This window comes from Oryzias melastigma, linkage group LG13, assembly GCF_002922805.2.
Source record: "Oryzias melastigma strain HK-1 linkage group LG13, ASM292280v2, whole genome shotgun sequence".
Taxonomy (NCBI): Eukaryota; Metazoa; Chordata; class Actinopteri; order Beloniformes; family Adrianichthyidae; genus Oryzias; species Oryzias melastigma.
The window spans coordinates 23,370,315-23,391,499 of NC_050524.1; the positions used below are offsets into that span (position 1 = coordinate 23,370,315).

Sequence of the window (21,185 nt, forward strand, 5' to 3'; positions counted from 1 at the left end):
TTTATTATTATTCTTCATATTTAATACATGTTGCTGCTGTTGTAAATGTTTTCCTGCTTAGGAATTGCTCTTACGGAGTGACTAGCGAGAATTCCGAGCAGCCGTGAACTGCTCACGGACTGATGGACTGATTGGCCTCAGGTGTTTGATCCTTTTCGCTTTCCGTGCAGGTGCGAGATCGAAGCGCGCGAGGATGATGGCAAGAAACCAGAATATTAAAAAGAGGGACATTATTATAGATGGATGCGGAACGGAAGGAAAAATACATAGATACATTTATCGGTTGTTTTAAAATCGATTTAAGATGATTAAATGAAGTTCTAAATAGCCAGAAAATATAAATAATTGTATTCTAAGAAACACACGTTCGAGAGACTGCATCAAAAGGATTTTTTATTAGACTTTTCGGACTTAAAAATAAATTAATGATAAACTTTATTTACAGCAGGTTCTGGCCAGTGTATGAAGAACTTCCATCATTAGGAGCTGCCATTCAGTTTGCTTTATTGAATTCTTCTATTTGCCTTTCAAACAGGTGGATTTGGCTGATAAACGCATTGATTCCCAGGTAAGTCATAGAACACAACAGGTTTGCTGAGAGTTGAGAAATAATTTCTAGTCAGATTATACTCTTTACAACACATCCAAAAAATGGAATTACTGCTGTGGCACAGAAAAGAAATGTCAAAGTGAAGGGACTGAAAACTGGGCAAATGTTGAATTAAAAAATGAGAAAATTTTCTTTTCTTGAACCAGAATAGGAGAAAATGAGCAGAAGGAGCAAGAAGGGTGACTTTCAAAAGGCATTTTCTTTAAAGGCTTAGTAGCTCTAAATCTTTACATTCATTTATTCAAGTAATTCCAGGTTGGTTTTAGATTGTCCAGGGGTGCTCTGGTAACTTTGACTAGTCGAGCCAGAGCTGGATTCTTGTGGTTTCATAAAGGCTGATCAGGATTTAACTTTACGTCTGAGTTTATCACCAGTAAAAGTGGAGGTCAAATATTAAGCATTCACCATGTCAACAACAAACCAACATAGTGATGATGGAAACTGCATCAATAATCTGACAGGAAAAAAAATTAATACCCATTAACTTAAGAAACAAATATTTTAATCCACTTTCAAATGAATGTTTACATTCTCACATTTGCTTGAGTTCAACTGTTATTTCAGAATTTTTTGTGAGGTTAAAATATTTTGGAGCAAAAACTTCATTCCTCATCTAAATAAAAGTTAAAATAGCAGCCAGTGTTTGAAACACGATGTCCATGTTCATAAACGTGGACTTTTGAAGATATATTAGTAGCAAACTATTACCTCAAAGTTAGAAAAATACACTTTATTTCTGTTTTTGAGGTCATAACAGCCATTTTATGATAAAATATAGATTTGAAATGTTCTCTAAAACTGAGTTTTTCTATATATAACAAATTTAACTTATTTTACATTTAACAGCAACACATACAAGTTCCTTTCAAAATAAACACCTCCTGTGTTTAATCAGATCCTCCACCTGCAGCAGATTCACTTTAATTAAAATGAAAGAAACATGAGGTTTTCTATTATGACTTTGGTGCTCCTTCATTCATTTTCTTCTGTAACTAGTGAATATTCTCTGAGAATATAGAATATATTTTTAAGTGTAGAATACACTTAAAAAAATCCAAGTAAATTAAATAAGATAATGTCACTCTGATGATAAACCACTTTGAGAGTATTAAACCTTTTACTATCATTTTGATCAGCTAGGTCTATCTGACATGTCAAAAATCAAAACACAAATTCATTAGTTATATAATTAGTTAAGTCTGAAGTTTTCTTTAAAGCCAAAGAGCCACAGTGGAGGGATAAAACAGCCGCATGGGGTCCTGAGCCTCAGGTTTCAGACCCCTGTTCTAGGGCAAAAGTATCCAAATCCCGGCCTCGAGGACTGGTGTCACGTGTTTTCTAACCAACCTGCTATTGAAGCTCCTTATTGGCTAAATACACCTGATTAAGGTGATCAACAGCAGATGAGGCAGGACTTCTGGAAAACCAGCAGGAGGCCGGCCCTCGAGGCCTGGATTTGGTACCCCCCTGCTCTAGGGAGTGTTTATTTTTCTAATGTTTAAGTCTTGTGGTCAGCTCTGTGCTGTTGTATGTTGTATAAACTATGCATTTGTCTTTGTTTTGTCTTTGTTAGCATATCGCTAAATGTTCGCATATGTCTGTAGGTTTATTTTAATCTGCCTTAAAACAACAGTTTTGTGCTAATTCTAACATATATGTTCTAGTTAGAAATGAAGCACAGCTATAAGTCCACAAAGCTAAATTAAAGTCAGACAGACATAGGTGAGTCACGAGCATGGGACCATCCAAGAAGAAACTAGAGATGTCAGAGTCAGGGCTAGAGCTGGATGGATTTCTCCAAAATATCGATAGTATCGATCTCAAATTGGTATCGGTATCAGATATCACAGCCCGCAGATCTTGATATTTCCACTCATTTGAAACGTTTCTGTATCTGCTAAAAGAACGCAGCTTGTAATAAAGTATTTTCTATTTATTGGAAAATATTCCTAATTCTGTTCTTATTTTTAATCAAGAAAAAAAGAAACATTTGTTGCAATTAAAAACATTTGAGATTTCCAGGTTCATGTCACATCCACAACATTTACGAAAAATATCGATATTGGTATTGATATCAGCAATATTGACCAGTATCAGATCAATACCTAAATGCTCAGTATTGCCTAGTCCAGGTGAGGGTCAGGGCAGAATAAGCAGGGTCAGAAACAGAAGCTCATGTCCAGATAGAAACGCTCGGTAATGCAGGCAGGGTAGCACAAACAAGACTTCGCACAGAGTGACTCTGTGTGCTACATAAGAAACAGGTGGGGGATTGTCAGATTGGAGTCAGGTGAGTTAATGACCAGAGGGGGAGTCAGAGCTCTGTCTCCTGACATATGCACTGTCCTAATGTCAATAAATGAATCAGAACTGCAGAATTTGATTTCCTTTTATTTTCAAACTCAAATTTAAATAGTTAAATAAACATGATAATTATGAATTCCCACCTTCCATCCTTAGAGTATTTTATCTATAAGTTTTCATATGTTGATCATATCATTATTCACGTAAACACAAAAGTATTATAGAAAAAAGTATCAAGGTATCAAATTGTTGTCATGATTGTGGCAGTAAAACTTTTATTTTATAAATTGTATATTTTCAAGATTTTCAGTTGAAATTGTGTCACATTTGTTAATTTTTGTTACTTTCCTCCATGTTGTTCCACAAGCCTCACAGACAGAAAGAAACCTGCGTTTTGGTCAAGGTTGTCACTTTTTTTTTTTCTTGGTAAATATTTTTCTTTTCTTTCTGCATAATGATTTCCATTGCATTGTATTATGTCTATAACCTTTAGAATAAATTAAAAGTAACAAATAAAAGCATCTTCTTCCCAGAGGATCTGTCCTTCATCAGGAGACAGCAGCTCGTGGATTTTTCTCCACCTGTCCCAGCACACAGACCGTAGTGCCGGCTGTTGATGATGAGACTCCAAATGAGGGTGCTGCAGAGCTCCGGTCTGCACGGGGAGTGCTGGAAGACAGGAGAGGCAGAGGAGCGTTTGTGAAGGTGATGGCGGGGAGGGGATTGTGTGTGTCTGTGTGTCGTCAGCAATCATCGTCATTGTGACTCGGAGCTCGACAAGAGCCAATAGCCTTCCTCTGTTCCTCCTGCATCTCTACCTTCTCTCCCTCCGCTCCCTCTCTATCAACCAGTTATTCTCCTGCGCACAGCTGAGGTTCAGCATCCAAACAGCCTCCGCCTCCTCCTCCGCCTCCCTCTCTCTAACACCTCTCAGTTGCTTCTGAGTCCTGCCAGCTCCAACAGCAGCTCTGAGGAAAGAGGAGAAAGTGGTGGAAAAAGCTGATCAGGATGTGTCAGAGGAGGCGTGCGTCCTCGCTGCTTCTCTGCTCCTTCTTGCTCCTTGGCAGTTGGACCCAAGCTGTCCCCTCGTATTTCCAGCTGGCTCCGGACACCCCGGCCCCGGCGGAGCCCACTCCGACCCGGGCCACACCTCTCCCGGACCCCTGCGAAGGCCGACCCTGCCTCAACGGAGGACTGTGCCTGGCCCTGCCCTCCGCCGGCAGACCGGAGGAGAACTGGGAGTACATGTGCACCTGCAGCCAGGGCTTCACAGGACGCAACTGTGAGGTACGGACACATGCAGCTTCACCTCAACCCTCCTGTCCTGCTCAGGACTGTTCTTCTACCACCTCAGAGGGTCACACTCTGATTTAAGAAACAGGAAAAAGTTTGTCATTTTGTTAACTCATTTTTTAAAAAAGGAAAACTGAATTTTTAGTTCACTTTTTCCCCATCTCCTTTATTTTTTTTAATCCTATTAATTCAGATTCACTAATATTTGTTAAAAATCCTAAATGCTTTGATGTGTGCCGCACAATAGAGTGGATTCTGCTGTCTGCAAATGCTTTTTTAATGAGCGCATGCATGTGCCGTCCCTGAGACGGGGAGTCAGTGCTGCGTTGCTGTGGCAACAGGAAAGAACAGCAGCAGCAAAGATGCAGAAAGAAAGCGCTGTGATTGTGAACACATGCATGTACGTCCACGCTTGTGTCTAAATGGGAAACTTGGATTAACCATCCTTTAAGAGCTACAAACTCAAAGAAATCCAGACTAAATGTGTCATCTCCATACAGATGGACCTGTTAGCAGCTTTTGATTACATCAGGAGGGCATGAATAGTCATAAATGTCTTCAGAGCTGCCCTGTCAGCATTGACCTTACTTCTCTCTAAACTATCAGTTCTGATTAATTCCAACCCTGTAACTAAAGTGTGTCTAAACCTTAAGTATTCACCTGGTTCTCATTAAAGATGCCCAAAAAACGCAAACTTATATTTAGTGCCACCTTAAATTTTGTCTGAGATGTTTCCCGTTTTTGCTGTCAAGGACACAGGAGGCTCTGACGCCTCCTTCCGCTCCTCATTGATCTCCTCAGAGCAGCTGTGCTGCTGGTTGCGTGAGCGGGGCCGAGCGTCAGCGGCGACGGGGGGGGGCTCTGAGTCACGCCGGGGGTGAATGAGAGCGTCTGACCGCAGCAGCGAGGGTGAATGAGTCTACCGCAGCGTCAGTGAGGGAGAGCAAGGTGAAAGTGGGCAGAGCCCCCAACAGGTGGTAGCCAACCCCCCCCCCCATCCGCTTCCATCATGTTTGGATGAAAACTCCTGGTTTCTGGGCTTGTGCGTCCATCCATGCATGCATGGATTCCTGCGAGAGGAGGGCAGATATTTCGGGTGTTCAGCGGCTGTCCTGGTTTCTCAGAATAGAAAGGAGCTGCAGTTTGTTTTCCTCTGCAGAGTGCTCTTACTGCTCCGAACACCACAGAGGACGGAGCCGCCACCTGACCTGAGCTGATTCCTACCAGGAATAAGAAGCTTTGGGTTTACTTCCTCCGCTCATTCTTTCTGCAACACTTTGGTTCTTTTCCAGGCAGCGAGGGGCAAAAACATCGATTTTTGGTTAGCACTGATCCTCTTGATGGATGTTGCTTCTCCATGGCAACTGGAGCAACAGTCATCTGAGGTTTGGGGAACAACCTGACAGGCTTATGGAGGAGTTGGCTAGCAGCCCCAGCTCTCTGTATGTGTCACCGCACAGATGGTCCGAGTGGGAAAATCCAAAAAAAAAAAGCTGCGTTTAGTTTTTCATGTTTTCAGTCTGTCCTCTGCTGTTTTGTCCATGCTTTGGTTCATACCGCAGAAACCTTAACAACAGACCCCACAGAGAGAAATAACCCTCTGCTTAAAGCGGCTGCTGTTTAATAACTCCCCACTGAAGGCCGGCCTCTCCGCTGATTCACTGCCACTGGTCTTTATTAGCCCCTCTCACTCTTTCCCTTATTAATTATTAAAAGATTTGTTATACCTCTGAGGGATCTGCTCACTTTCTGCACGAGAATGTGTGGCGTTTTAAAGATAGACTCCAACGAAAATTGTGATTTTTAACATGTTTTTGTGGCATTTTTCTGATGGTGGAGGACATGTATGCAGGAAATTCAGCTGAAAATTAGTGGTGATCAAATCCCTGTGAATCGGGAGCAGACAAAATAATGCTGGTTTAAAAAGATTGTAGTACAAGTTACTATGGCAAGCCACAGGCTCCGCATCCACAAGTAGACAAATAGATCCACATGCGTCTTTGTTTGCCTCTGAGCTGGAATCTGGATCAAGACTGCACGGCTTGGTAGCTTCAATATTGATTGTCATTTTTGTTGTATTAATGTTAGATTGGGGTTGTTAGGGGATGTAAGCTAGCAGGAGAGAGTGTAAACAGATGCATGATGGGAAGGGGGTGAGGTTACGTAACAGTCCCACCCACAACTCCGAGGTGAATTTTGAAGGAACTCCTGTCACTCAAAACAGCATAATCATAATTAAAGTTCCACTGGGAAGAGATGATTGGTCTGTAAACTGATGTTTGCTCCACCAGTCCATCAGGGCACAAGTGTCAGAACCAGCACAAATTTACCGACAGAACTTCCATTTCTCGTCTTGCTGTTCTATAGAGAGGAGGATTTGGATGAGAGCAGAGGGAGGATTTGGACCTCGTCTCAGAAACGTGCTAACTGAACTGCTGCTGATTCTCAACCATTCTGCTCATCATCTGCCGCCTCTTTTCTAAATCGTCAGTTCTTCTGTTCCTCAGTTTAGTAAACAGTATCAGGGTTTCTGCTGTGCTGTTTTTTTCTTTAATGACACCTCCCCCTCCATCTGCTTTTCACACTCTTGTGTGTGAACAGATTTAAAGAACAATTTGACATTTTGAGGACAGTTCCTTCTGAGGACGAGTACAAATATCGAATGAAGTACAAGTAAAACTCTTAAATTCAAATGCGTATTTTACACATTTTGTCAAAAAATAACTGTCTTCATATTTTTTTGGGCTGATATTTCAATCTAACTTTTAAGGAGCAACAAATACATTAAAAACAATTAAACTGGTATTTTCTAAATACATTTATAAAACGTGAATCCACCGTCTGATCAACTTTGTTATCAGCTTCCTCGTAGCGTTAGACAGCTGGTGGCTGAATATGATGAATAATTAAGTGTGTTGAACAGCTGTCACAATAAATCCATTTTTGGAGTAAAGCTTCCATGTTTTTGTCTATTAGATGCAAATTTCTTTTATTTTGAAGTGGAAGGTTCTTCTTGTTTTTTCTCACTCAATCTTTTCTGTGATTACAAACTTTCCAAATATGGTTGTTTTTGGGGAGTTTTAATTTAGTGGTGAGTACAGCTGCTTTAAGAAAGTATTTTCTACACCTGACTGACCGACTTTACATACGTCAAGTTTTATTTTGAAAAACTTCTTTCATTCATTCATTCATCTTCCAAACCGCTTCTTCCCTTTCGGGGTCGCGGGGGTGCCGGAGCCTATCCCGGCTACTGATGGGCGAAGGCGGGGTACACCCTGGACAGGTCGCCAGTCTGTCGCAGGGCCTCAATCACACACCCATTCACTCTCACATTCACACCTAGGGGCAATTTAGAGTCACCAATTAACCTATGAAGCATGTTTTTGGACGGTGGGAGGAAGCCGGAGTCCCCGGTGAAAACCCACACATGCACGGGGAGAACATGCAAACTCCACACAGAAAGGTCCCAGCCGGGAGTCGAACCGGGGCCTTCTCGCTGTGAGGCGAGAGCGCTAACCCCACGAAAAACTTCTTTCAGAATCAGAAAATAAATAAAAAATAAAACTTAAAAAAATAAGGTTGTGTTTTTTTTCTCTCTCTCACTCAGAAATTATATTTAAAGCTTAATTTTCTTAATATATGACCTCCAGCGTGACTAAAATGCGACAATATGTTAAAAAACACAGTTTTCATCCCAGTGTCTTTAAACATGTTTAAAAACCCGACAAACCTGAAAATCTTCACCAAAGGATCCCTCTCCTCTGCAGCAGATAGAGAATGAAGCAGACGCTCTTCAGACCTGAAAATAACTCCCATTTGACAGCTTTTTTACCTTCATTTGAATGTTTCTGTTGCAGGCAGGGAATGTTGGCGAGATGTTAAGAAGTTGGTGCAGTGAGAAGTCTTTCATCTCAATTATGTTTCTTGAAAGAAAAAAAAGGTGATGAAGATGATGTGAAAAGAACGCTTGCTTTTCCAGCACTGCTGGATGTGTCGGTCTTCAAGTCTGCAAGCAGCTTCAGAGAAAAATGTTCAGTTCTGACAGGACTCTGGAAAAACAAAGACGAGTCCTGGAGCTCATTTTCACTGTGAAAAACCGTGTGTGTGTGCATGTGTGCGTGCGCATGGCGGTCAGCTCTTGTCTCCGAGGACCATCCACTCTTCTGCCGAAGCTACATCCAATTAAGCAGAGCTCAGAGCTCATCACCAGCCGCTGCTCTCTTTGATATCTGCAGCTCGTTAGGCAGAGAGGAATTAAAAGCCACGAGGAAAACAGTCGAATTAAAAAAATACACACAAGCTTGTGTGTGAGAGTGAGGCTCTGGTTTCCAGGTTTTTCCTGTCAGCTTTTACCGCATTGCTTTCGAACATCAACAGAAGAACCTCGAAGGAGCAAAGTGACCCTTTTGACCCCTGAAATACGAATACTCACTCATCATATCTTCTATATAAGTACATATGATTTCATACAATAAAGTTTAAATCTGGTCCTTTTAAAAATAAATTTTTTAGTTAGTTTTTTTAATGATTATTAGTTTAACACAATTTTATAATCAACAACCGAATGACTGCCAGTCAACACTGAAGCAAGCATTTTTTTTTTTTTTTTTTAACGATATTTATGGGAAATTATTTATTTGTTCACAAAAAATTGTAAATCAATGACCTGATCTATTAATCACCAAAACTATCTTTACATGTATGAATTTTTAATAAGGTGGGCGGTACTGGAAATTTGGGTATCGATCTGACACCAAGTAATTACAGGGCTAGTATTGCAGACACTGATACCAATACATTTCTTTAAATGGGTTATTATAGAATAATTTTAAAACTACACATTTTTCTCTTTATTAAACGTTTATTAAAACATAGGACTGAGACTTCTGGGAAAAAAAATTTTATTAGCTAATTACAGCAGTCTGTACTGAAGCTACATCAAATATAAGGAACATGTATATAATAATAGCATCATATCATTATGATAAGAAGAAAACAGTAACTAGTGCAACATTTAAAAAAAAAGTAAACATGTAACAGCACTACAAACACACATTTAAAAAGCAAATAAGAGCAGTAATAAAATATCAATCACTAATGAAAAAAGTAAACAAAACCAACACTATAATATTAAAATATAAGAAACACAACAAAAAATCCTGCCATTGGTTTAAATGTGTGGCTCTTTAATGACTCTCAGATCTTAGATGAAGCAGGGAGGTGAGGGGCTAGATGTGAGGAAGAGGTGTGCTGATTACGCAGACAATGTTGCCAGATTGGGCAGTTTTCTGCTCAAATTGGTCTGTTTTTTGCCCAATCTGGCAACACTTCAGACTGATAGATGCTGCGCTTGCAGAACCTCCATAAGTAAATTTAAGCTATTTACTGTACGTATTACAGAGTAACTGTGACAAAAGAATTGATACTTTAGTTTGTAACAATTTTGTAACACTTTGTTGCATTGTTGGTTAGTGCATCATTAATTTGAACCAAATAATTTACAGTAAATTAATTTACAACTATTTAAGATAAAAAAAACAACTGAAATCAATGATTTTAAAACTAATGAATAAAAATGAATTATTTAGTAACTAAAAACAAGTGGTTAAAACAAGTGTAATAATGGTAAATATACTTATCTACAAAAACAGTTATAAGCTTTTTTTTTTTTTTTTTTTTTTTTAATTGATGCTCTGCACGCTTTAAGAATGTTACGTTTCAAACCACAGGAAATAATGACTAAAAGAATAATCCTATCTGTGTGGACATGTACGTGTAGGGCGAATGAGACTCGGCAGAACTCTGGCATGTTCAGGGATTCTGCTGCAAACATTTTGAAGTCAGAAGATGCATGTGGAGAGGAAGCTGCTGCTCTTTCTCCAGATATCTCTAGAAGCGATGGCAGAATTTTTGAAATGTACTTTTAGTGGGAGCACAGCTTCTGACATGAATTTGAATTTGTTCTCCGGTTGCTGATGGTGGAACAGCTGGAAAATGATTCAACCTTTGCTCGCATTGTTTCATGGCTTATTGTTGCTTCTTGGCAGGAAGAGGTGAAACGAGACGCATTTGCATAAAAAAGAGACTTTAAACAGCTGCCATGATAGTAGGGGAGCAGGCGCCCTTTGATGAACGCATTAGACCACAGCTTACAAACCTGCTGATAGCTTTGCTTTAGCAGAAATCAACAAAACGGAGCATCTTTGAGCTTTCATTGCCATTCATGTGGATGTCCTTAGATGTTGGGAGGTGGACATCATTTCCACATTAAACATCATCCGGTCTTTGATATTCATGTAGTGCACAACAGCTTATGTGTTCCTCAATTGAGACCTGATGTCGGTTGAAGAAGCAGAAACTTGAAATTAACATTTCTAACGTGTTTTCTAACATTTATTTTATGAGTGCCATTGTATTACCCATAAGTGTTGCCCGCCCCTGGATAAGCAGCTGCTATTCTACCACTACTGTCTCTGCCACAGTGACCAGAGTACATGTGACGCATGTCACAAATGTAACTTTTGTTTCCCAAAATGGTAGATTTTTTGTAAATCTCCATTGCAACTTTAATTAATTAGTTGCCTCAGGGTGATGGATATATCTATGTAATTTTTAGAAGGATCAGCGAAAGTAAAGTTATTGGTTTTCTTGGCAACTGAAGTTCTTTGTTAACTACGCCCACATATGTTTATGTCATATTGTTATGGTCAGCTTTAGCCAGCAATTCATGTAGTCAATTTTCATAGTATTCTATGCATCAAATATAAATGTAAAAAAATGAAAAACAGTAAATGAGTTTTTTGAACCATAAAGTTTTGAAAATCAGCTAAACTTTTCCCGCCAAACGTGTTGAGGTTTCATTTGAAATAAGCAGGAAAAGCCCTTCTACTGCCTCTAGTGGAAGGATGATGAACTACAGGGCAAAAAAGTTTTGAAAATGCTAACAAGATAGTAGTCTCAGGAATGTGTGTAAATGATACCAATGGTTACATTGAAGATGACAAAACTTGTATCTCACTTACTGTACTGGATTTACTCTTCCAGAAAGTTGAGCTTTAGAAAGGCGGAACGTTTTGTGTAAACAAACGCTCTTACAAATTCTATGTGTTGTGTTCAAAAGCCATCCATTAAGCCTGTAAAATCCACTTATCCATCTGTCCGTAGGAGTCTGACACTGTACATAGATGAATGACAGTCAGGGTTTTTCAAACTAAAAGTGACATGAAAAACCTCCTACATTTTTTTTGTAAGTCAAACTAAAAGAAAGAAGTGAGACAACAACAGAGCTCATTCTCCAGGAAAAACGCCCACGCAGCAACAATCAAGAGATAATAAAGCCATTTTCCTTAGCAAACACTTCTGCTCTTCAGCATTTTCCTGCCTGCCTGCTCTCAAACCTGCAGCGACTCCTCATGAACACAGCTCTCATCTCTGCGCCAGCAGCTCCTTCACGAGTCCAGCAGGGAAACTTCCCTGTTCCTAATAAGCAGCTTCATATCTGCAGGTGGTTTATTTTCACTGCTCTGTTTTTTTCTTGTCTGCACTCGTTTCTATTTTTATCTTTAACGGAGCTGCAGGTTTTTTCTTTTCACCTGAATGATGCAGCGAAGGCCAGAGCTGCTCTCACCACGATCATCTTAACCCCGTTCTCTGACATGCAAGACATTTGCAGAGCAACGGTGCTTTCCAACCAATGCGCCGTCTTCACTGTCCTCAACATAATGAGTGTGTGAAGCAGTGGGGGGGGGGTGTGACAGCATGCTGTGTGTGTGTGTGAGCGTCCTCTGTCAGCTGCAGACAGCTCCATCTGCAAACACAGACTCATCACCATCCAACAGCTGGTCCTGGTGTTCATGAAGGAGTGCAAAAATAATCTAAGACTTGAAATAATCAAGAGTTTTATCAACATATCACGCAATTGTTGCATCATTTTTACTGTTTTTGTAGTTTTCTATTCTTTTATTTTGCTGCTTAAACCAAAAAAAGTGAAAATCTATTTATTTTAGTTGCTTCTTGGCTGTATTTGTTGGTTCTAAACTCTTATCCAACATGAATATGAATTCATCTTATCAGCTAGTCAAATCAAAGCTTTGGTTCCTTTGACTCAGAATCATGTGCTTTTTGGACAATATTTTGGAACGAGAGGCTCTCAAGGGAACGTCATTCTCCATCGCTCTTGAAGCTACAATCAGCATTTTATAGTTTGTCCAAACTTGCCATGGCAATCCAATTTTGAAACACTCTTACTGAGTGGCTGCTGCACACCCCTCCATCTCTCCTTCTTCCCCTGCCTACCTAGTCAAAACAGCACTCTACAAATCATTAAAAAAATTAATTGCAGCTTTTCTGTTGGTTTTGCTTCCATAGCAACTATTTTATTTTTTGGTTGTCTGAGGATGATGAGCAGATTTATGTCATTTTTAGAAGAATCGGTAAAAGTACATTTTTGGATTTCCTTGGCAACTGAGGTTTTTTGTTAACCACGCCCACATTCCTGATATTGTATGTCATATGCTTTTGTTCAGCTTGAGCCAACAATTCATGTATTATATTTTCACAATATTCTTATAAAAAAAGTCAGAATCGCAGTTCAAAATCTTCAACTTCTGATTAGAACATTTAATTTCTTCAGTAACATCCAAATGATGCTTGAGGAGTTGGAGATTGGAGAGTCCCCCCCCCTCAATTGTTGTGTCCAAACCATAGACTGTATATAAAATAATTGTTTTTACAGTCTATGGTCCAAACGGATCACATGATGTTGTTGAGCGGGAGGAATGTAGAGAGAGTTGGAGCTGTTCAGAGTTTCTCCATCTGTGGGGGGGCTATTTTTGCTCAGTGTCTTTATTATTGAAGTTTGGCCGGCGTTTTTGAGGAGGGGGGTCGGATCAACCTCCTTGCTTGTACTTTTTTAGACTCCTTGTCTGTCAACTGCAGCGCCCTAGTTTTTATCAGTTTGACGTTCTTGGTGTTTGATTTCTCTCTTTCTCAACAGTGCAAGTCATTTTGGCTGCACCAGAAATAAATGTAATAAAAGTAAAATAAACCTGAAGGAAAAATGGCTAATCTGTTTAACCCGAGTCATGACGTGTCAAACTTGGGGGAACATTTACTGGGATTTCCTAAAGATGAACAAAGCGTCTGGAGCCAGATTTCAGTCTTCAGGAAAAAAAAGAAAAATCATTTTAATTTTATGCCAATTTTATTTTTTTGGGGGGATATAGATTTCGAATAGCATTGACATAGCAACTTTGCAAAAATGGCGTTGTACCGTTGATCGTAAATTTTTCACCTGAGCTTTGTGAAAATATAATACATGAATTGTTGGCTCAAGTGGAACAAACCGATATGACATACCATATGAACATTAAAGGAATATGGGCGTAGTTAAGAAAAAAAACTCAGTTGTCAAGGAAATCTAAAAATTTATTTCTGCTGATTCTTCTAAAAATTACACAGACCTGTTCGTCACCACCAGACAACAAAAAGATAAAATGGTTGCTATGGAGATAAACCAAAAGAAAAGCTGCCATTTTGAAAAAAAGTTTTTTTTTTTGTTTTTTTTGTCACATGCAGCTCTGACGAGTCAGCAGGGCCATTGAGGGCAGCGAGTGGCACCTATGAGCTGGTCAGAGCTTTAATATTTTTATTATTCGTGTTTGTTTAGAGGCATTTTTAGTAGATGATGAAGTAAGAAGTCCTCATGGACGTAATTTTCTGTCTCGCTAAAGCAGATCTCGTTTGAACTCCTCTTCCCCTTAAACCTCAGCGTTTGAGAGAAACGGTGAACATTAACCCAATAATTCAAATCCAAAAAGTGTTTTGATTTTCAACCTGGAACTCACTAACATGAGCTGCAGATTCCTGTTGGCATCCATGACGGAAGAGATGCTGGGAAAAGAAGAAGCTGTCAAACCGCAGCATGCAGTGAATGCCGCTTTCCTCCAGCTCTCAGTTGGATGTGTGAGGATGAAAAGAGTCTTTTTTGTTTCCCGTGATTAGTTAGCATTCACGTTTCCTGTAGATTGTGCTGCAGAGTGGTGATGGTGCAGTTCGGCAGGCTGGCTTCTCTTTTCAGAGCTGTGTGTTGAATGGGGAGATAACTTCTGCCGCTGCGTGGATCACTGCTTGCAGTGAACTCTGGTTGCAAAAGTCTTGGTAAGAAGTGTGGACTGCAATTGTAGAGGGTTTCTTATCACAATAGAAACCAGAAAAACATTCATATGCATGCATGAAAGCCTATGCCACTCTTATTTGAATAGAAAATCCTTTCATTTGGAAAGATAAACGTTTGTGCTGTCATTTCCTTTCTTTTGTCAAAATGTGAGCATCCTTTGCCGGCGTGCTGTCACAATGACGAGCTGCATCATCTCTGATGTCATCACTTCCTCCTCCTCCTCCTCTTCAAGGTAAAAAACCCGGTGGGAGGAGAGTGACGGTGCACGTCCGGCGTGCCCTCCTGCCGTGAAGTCTGAATTTCTGTGTCACGGCCCCATTTTCTCCTGCTGGGTCTCCATGGTAACACATCAACCATAAGAGAAACCAAAATAAAATCAAAAAAAGCATCAACAGGTGGAGATTTAGTCACACTAAGCAGAAGATGTCAGAACAACTCTCTGTGTGTAATCCTGGGCATCATCCCGGCTAATTTCTCTGTGTAATCTGAGACGTGGGGGTGTTGCATCTTTTAGCATCTCCTACCCTGGAAATGTCGGAGGATCATTCACATTTGAATTGTCATGAGAGTGAGGACAGGATGTTCCACTTCCACCCATCCAGTGACTAATTCCCTTTGGCAGCAGGAGAAGCTCCAGATCCCGTTTTAGCCTGACATGAAGCAAAGAGGGATTAAAAAAAAAATGTCTTGACGTACCTACTAGACACAGGACGATGTGACCTAAAAAAAATAAACAATAAAATATACAGTTTTTTTTAAATGACAAAAGCCTCAGATATTGAGCTGAAATTCCATTTTGGATGCTTGGAAGGAGCTGAGGAGTTCTCTCCAGAGTAAAGGTTATCATCCGCTGTGCTTCTGTCTCATGCTGTCGTTTGAAGACTCCTCACTGATCTTCTCAGTGACTCTGAGCTGCATCTTTCTAACATTCCTGATGCTAAACACACACAAAGCCTTCTTAACGGTAGACAGAATTTGAACAGGTTAAACTCCTGCAACATTACTTTGGCTCTTTTACTTCATTTATTTTTTAAATTTCTTTCATTTTAAGTCACACTCCGATCATCTTTTGATCAATTTTTTTTATTTTTGTTTCAAACACAAAATGAAAATAGACAGAAGAAGTTTTCTCAGTGGTCTTTTAATTATGATTATGCTGTTTTGTCATTTTCTAGAATGGAGAGCTCCCGCAGTTCATTAGAAATTCACCTCTGAGTTGTGGGTGGGACCTTTGTTGCATAGAAGCCCCATCTCCCTTTCCCGTCACCCGTAACTCGTTTATATGCTGTCATGCTAGCTTAAAGCCCCTCACACCCCTAACCTAATATTAGCAGTACAACAATACTGGTGATACTATTTGAATTATCCAATTTTATGCCAACTCGGATAAAGAAGACAAAAATGTCATCTACAAGTGGATGTATCAGAATGGAGCGGAGTTTGTTTTTGGGGCATATTTTCTGTCACACTTTTTCAAAATTTTTTCAACTTTGTCTGATTCACAAAGATTTAAATAAAGAATACTCAGAAATACAATTTTACGCTTCATTTTCTTCATATCTGTCCTCCGTCATAAAAATGCCACAAAAGCCATTTTTGTCGGAATTTTCTGATATTGCGTCAAAGATTTGCTTTAGCACTTTTTCCTTCTTGTGTTCATCAAATTTTTCAAAGCAGACACTGTCAGATTTAAGACTCATTTCTTTTGATAAAAAACATGTCAGCTCTTGTGAGAAGTGGACATCTCGCAGTAGGGAACGTTCTGTGAATGTAGGTCATGGTGAACAGGGAGTTTCTGCATCACGATCAGAAATTTACCTCTGCAGAGGCGGAGGAAGTTCATTCTTCTCTGGTTTAGTTCAGGATCAATCTGTAATTTTAGGGTAGATTTTTTTTGGAACAGAGAGGGAAAAAAGTGAGATACTGATTGATGAGTGAAAGCTGCAAAATCTTACAGTCAGGTGCCATATTTGCAGACGTCTCAGAAGGTTTTTGTTTTATTTTTTTCAGATCTTCTTTGCTGATGTTTTGAAAATCCACCCCTCAGTTTTTATTCATTTATGCCTCATTTTTAATTCTCCCCCAAAATCTGATGTCTCCATCCATTGTTCTCCTCTCACAGAGCTGCGGTCCTCTCCTCTTAGCAGAAAAAAACTGTGAAGCTTCATGTTTCTGGTGAAGACGGTGGTCTTAAATCAGAGGCAGCATTTCTCACCATCCAAACACGTGACAGGGATGACAAAGAGTTGGACTGTGGGTTCTTCTTTGCTCCTTTAGATGTTTCTGCAGGACTTCCTGTCCTTCATGGTGCAGTCTATCATACTTCAGTTGGTTGATCAAATCTTCTCATGCAGGTTTTGGCTGATTCCTCATTGAAACTCAATGTGGTGAGATCTTTATTCAAGCCCTAGATCAAGGAAGGCAGACGCTTGTTGTGTGTTATATATACATATATTTTTTTGTGAATTCAGTGTTACTTTACTATAATGCAGTTAATTTTGCATTCTTTTTCAGTTCAATTTCACATGCTTATTTTTATAATTATTTATTTTACTGCACACTACTCTGCATCTTCATTGGCTGTAGATCACGTGTCAAAGTCGATGCCCGCGGACCGTCGTGTAATTATATCCAGCCCGCAAGATCATTTTATATTGTTGGTATAAATGATCAGGCAATATATCTTACTTACTTACTTACTTACTGAATTTGGGCGGGTCTGGATCCAGTTCTGTGGTCCCTCATTGAAACACGTGAGCCAGGGCCTCATCTATAACTGTCCTCGCCATGATGCCAAAGGGGGAACTAACAGTAAAATAAAAATGTGCCACCAATCTGTTCTTTAGATATTTGTATAATTTTGTCAGAATATATTTTTATGGAGCAAAATCTTTTAAAATGTAAGTTATTTCTAATATAAAATGACATAAAAGCAAAGAAATTTAAGTTTTTTTTTTCTTTTAACATTTGCTTTTTTTATAACTTGTAAAATTTTGAAAGGATCAATTTGTATATAGAACAAAATATTACAAGTTACTTAAGGTATACGATGAGTTATACGTGAATAATATTCTTGTCTGTTTTTATTCATATCAATGTTAAAAAAAGTTAAGTTTTAAAAGTTTTGTTTTAGTGTGTTTGGCCCCTTATGTGATTGAGTTTGACACCCCTCCTGTAGATCACTGTCAATCAGTCTCCTGTATAGAATCTGTTCAGTTTGTCAAATTCACATAAATCTTCACCACAAGCACATGATTGTTTTCATTCTATAACATTTTTTTATACAGGTTTAAACTTTGAGAGTTTGAACAAGAGAGAAAAGTTTAAAATTCTTCAAAAGTGGATAAAGTGTGTTGAGATGCACAAGTGCCCGTAGAATGCTCTCTGCTCAGGGTTTGGGGGTTAAACTAAAATAGAAATATCTGTACGTCCTTCACCATCACTTACTCTTGTGTGTTTTATAAACGTTCACTACAACTTGCTGCTCACAGCATGACCAAAGAAAAAAACGTTCAGTGAACATTTCTTCTCTACCAGTTAACTGAGTGATACGATCTTGATATTTTGTTCGGATCACTTGTGTCCCTCATACAGGTCTGACTGTTTTTTACCTACAGACAGCCCACATCCACCTTCAGATAAATGTTTTCTTGTTTTCTCTTTCTTCTCAGTATTTACAGATGATTCCAGGTTCTGACTGTCTGAACTCCCTAAATCTAGATGACCTGCAGCATTTAGAGGTGTGATAGCGAGCAGCTCATTTCAAGAACCAGGATTGAACAGTTCAGATCTTGGAGTTTGGAATCTGGCTGACAGACAAAAATGTTGCAAATTGAGAGAGAATCAAATCAAAAGTTAATAAATTAACTAATATATAAAGTGTTATCAATGTTTGACTTTATTTTTCCTTCATTCGAGAGTGTAGAAAGGGTTACAAACTGCAGTTTGAGCCTGAGAGACACTTATATAAATGCTTTGTGATGCTGTTTTCTCTGCCAAAACCCACATCATCTGCACTGCAGGGTTTCGTTCCGACCCCGCATCGTCTCTGCACTCTTTATTTATTTCTCTAAGACCCACTGTTGCATTCACGGACTCCTTTGGTTTTTGTGGACGTTCCCTGAAGCGAAGCTCATTCTGCAGATGTAAAGTCTGAGCAGACAAGAAACATTTCGCTCTGTATTTACAGTTTTGACTGTGACAGCAAAAAAATCTGGTCGACTCAGCGCTGATCTTAATGTCACAGCTAATCAAGGGCAGCTTTGGAGCTGGAGGAGGACAGAAAACCAGAGACTATCAGTGCATCTTCCCTCAGAAGCTTCCGATGATTTCCCAAAGATCCTTGATTTCTTGGAGAAGAATTCAGTCTCTTGGAGCTTTAGCTCTACTTCTGTTTTTCTTTACTCTCTTTACCAAATTTTTTATGAATTGGATAGCAATGTTCTGTAAAGGACTGAAGTCCTCTTATTTCATAGCATCTACATTGAACACTGGAGCAAAGGGAGTCTCATCCTTTTTGGATTAACGGATGAAGGAGAGCTGGATGGAAAAAAAACTTCTTGAGCACAAAAATCAGTTTTACCTAATTATTTTGTCTCCCTTCAACCCTTCATCCACTTCAGCAGTTTTTTTTAAATGTACACTCAGAGGTGAATCTGAAATCCAGCAAGATGCTCGGGAGGATTGGTGCAGGTCTCACGGATCCAGATTTTAAAAGAGGGGCCGCTCTTTGAAGCTTAGAGGCCACAGAGCGACGGAGAAGTTTGATGCTTTGATGTACCAAAATAGAAAACATTAAAGGCCATCACACCAAAACACACTTTTGGGTCTCAGCGTGGGCTTTGTGTGTTGGTGCTGATGCTGCATGAAAATGAGGCCAGATGGATGAGCAGAATGATTTGGGGTTTTCTGATGGTTTTGATTTTTTTTTTTGTCATGTGAAATTATATTCTGTGAAAGAATCTTATCGCCTAAATGCACACACTGAGGCCTTTGCAGAAGTTTTAGTGGCAAACTTTTTAAGTGAATGCAAACTCTGGAACAATTTAGCTCATTAAACATATCCAGAACATGAATTACCCTTCCACTCTCTTTGGGGTCCAGATGACTCCAACCACATACTGATGTGCGATTCTTTCCATGATAAATGTGGACAAAGGTGGACAGGATTTTATGTCTGCCATGAACACTAGTGAAACTCAAAAATCAAAGATAAAAAAAAGCTCAGCGCAGTCTTGTGGGGTCCAGATGACCCCACTTTTAATGTAAACAAGCTAAGGAGAGCGGAAGGGTTATGTACTACAGAAACTACTCACAGCATTTGTGTAAAATCGTATTTTACCTTCTCTTTTTGTAAAGTTCACACACTTCAATTCTTCTTCTTCTTCTTTTTTTTTTTAACTTTGATGTCGATGTCCCTTTAGGGGCTCTGTACCAAAGCAATAAAAAACTTTTTTGGTGTTCTTTTTTCCCCCTTTCTTTTTTGGTAGTTAAAGGGTTAATAACATATGTTCTGAGTGTAAAGAAAATCCCAATAGATAGACACCACATACACATAATTTAAATAGATTCTAGTCTCAATTTAAAACATGCATGCAGCATTTTTTTTTCCTTCTAATTGTTTATAACAATATTTCACCTCTCTTTTTGGTGGATTTTGCTTTTTAAGTTTGAAACAAAGTTTTGTAACCATATCTTTTGAGGTTTATAGATCAGGACTGACAGTGAACACTCCAGATCTCACTTTAGCCTTAAATCTAAACTGTTCAGAAAAAAAAATCTGCCAGAAAAAGTTAAAGTTCAAAGAAGCAGAGGAGGATTGAAACCTGTTGGAGGAAAACACAGATGACTGATCATGCCTGTGCGCTGAAGGTGAGAAAACCGCTTGGGGGGGCGAATGCCTGCTGAGTGGCTGCTCTGACAGCTGATGGTGTTGAAAGTGAGGAGCTGGATGTTCACTCTCACTGTTCCTGCTGACGTGTTGGCAAAAGTCAGCGAAATCAACTGACCACTTGGAGTAATGGCTGTGGCTATAACACTACTCTATAAGGGGGAAATAAACTATTACATTTATGCAAAATATATTTTTTTCCTTTTTTAGACCACAGTTTTAAAATTATATTAATTATTGATAGAGTTCCATGAGTTTTGTTGATGACTCTTCAAACAATTATAGATCTTTTCCTCACGAGTTCCCATAAGAGTAACACCTTAGATCCTCTCAGGTAGAGAACATTTTCTGTAAAAATCTCTAAAGTGATGGAGGCTTATGCTTTTGTCACATGCACCCATACAGGGAGTTGACCTGAACAGGATTTTGGGTTCTGTGAGAGGAGCCGCTGTATCTTAAGGAGAGCACTGGTGTGTCTTACAGTTCTGTTGAGGTTTGACTGGTCACCTCAAGGGATGTCATGAAAATGAAACGCACCATTGTTGTGTGGTAAATATATCATAAGATATGTAGGATAACAGAAGTTGCACACACTCAAGAGGTACAGTGATGCCCTAGTCATTAGTAAGGCATGCGTACTGGCCCCTTACTGACCGTGTGCAAATGATGCACACCAAGAGTGTGCACCTTGTACCCCAACACAAACCACACTCTGAAAGTCAAATTTCCTCATTTCTCGTTCTCACCGGCCTCTGTAACACACGTTCAGGTGAACGCTTCCAATGCAAATTAAATGCTTGTATGTGAACATTTCCGGCTTCTTAAGTCTGTCTTCAGGCTCTACATAACATTCAATGGAATTCAATGACACCAAGTCTTTCATATATCGGAATAGAGCTGTGAAAGAAAAA

The 21,185-nt window shown here is 39.4% G+C and overlaps 1 protein-coding gene across 1 annotated transcript in view; it reads left to right on the forward strand.

Moving 5' to 3' along the window:
• The first annotated feature begins 230 nt into the window (after window positions 1-230).
• The window catches only part of dner (delta/notch-like EGF repeat containing), a 52,791-nt gene continuing 31,836 nt past the window's right edge, over window positions 231-21,185 (forward strand). The window contains exons 1-3 of the mRNA XM_036214778.1: window positions 231-568; window positions 3,282-3,340; window positions 3,448-4,201. Of these exons, the coding sequence (XP_036070671.1) occupies window positions 3,923-4,201 (279 nt within the window). The 5' untranslated portion in view covers window positions 231-568; window positions 3,282-3,340; window positions 3,448-3,922. The remainder of the gene's footprint in view (window positions 569-3,281; window positions 3,341-3,447; window positions 4,202-21,185) is intronic.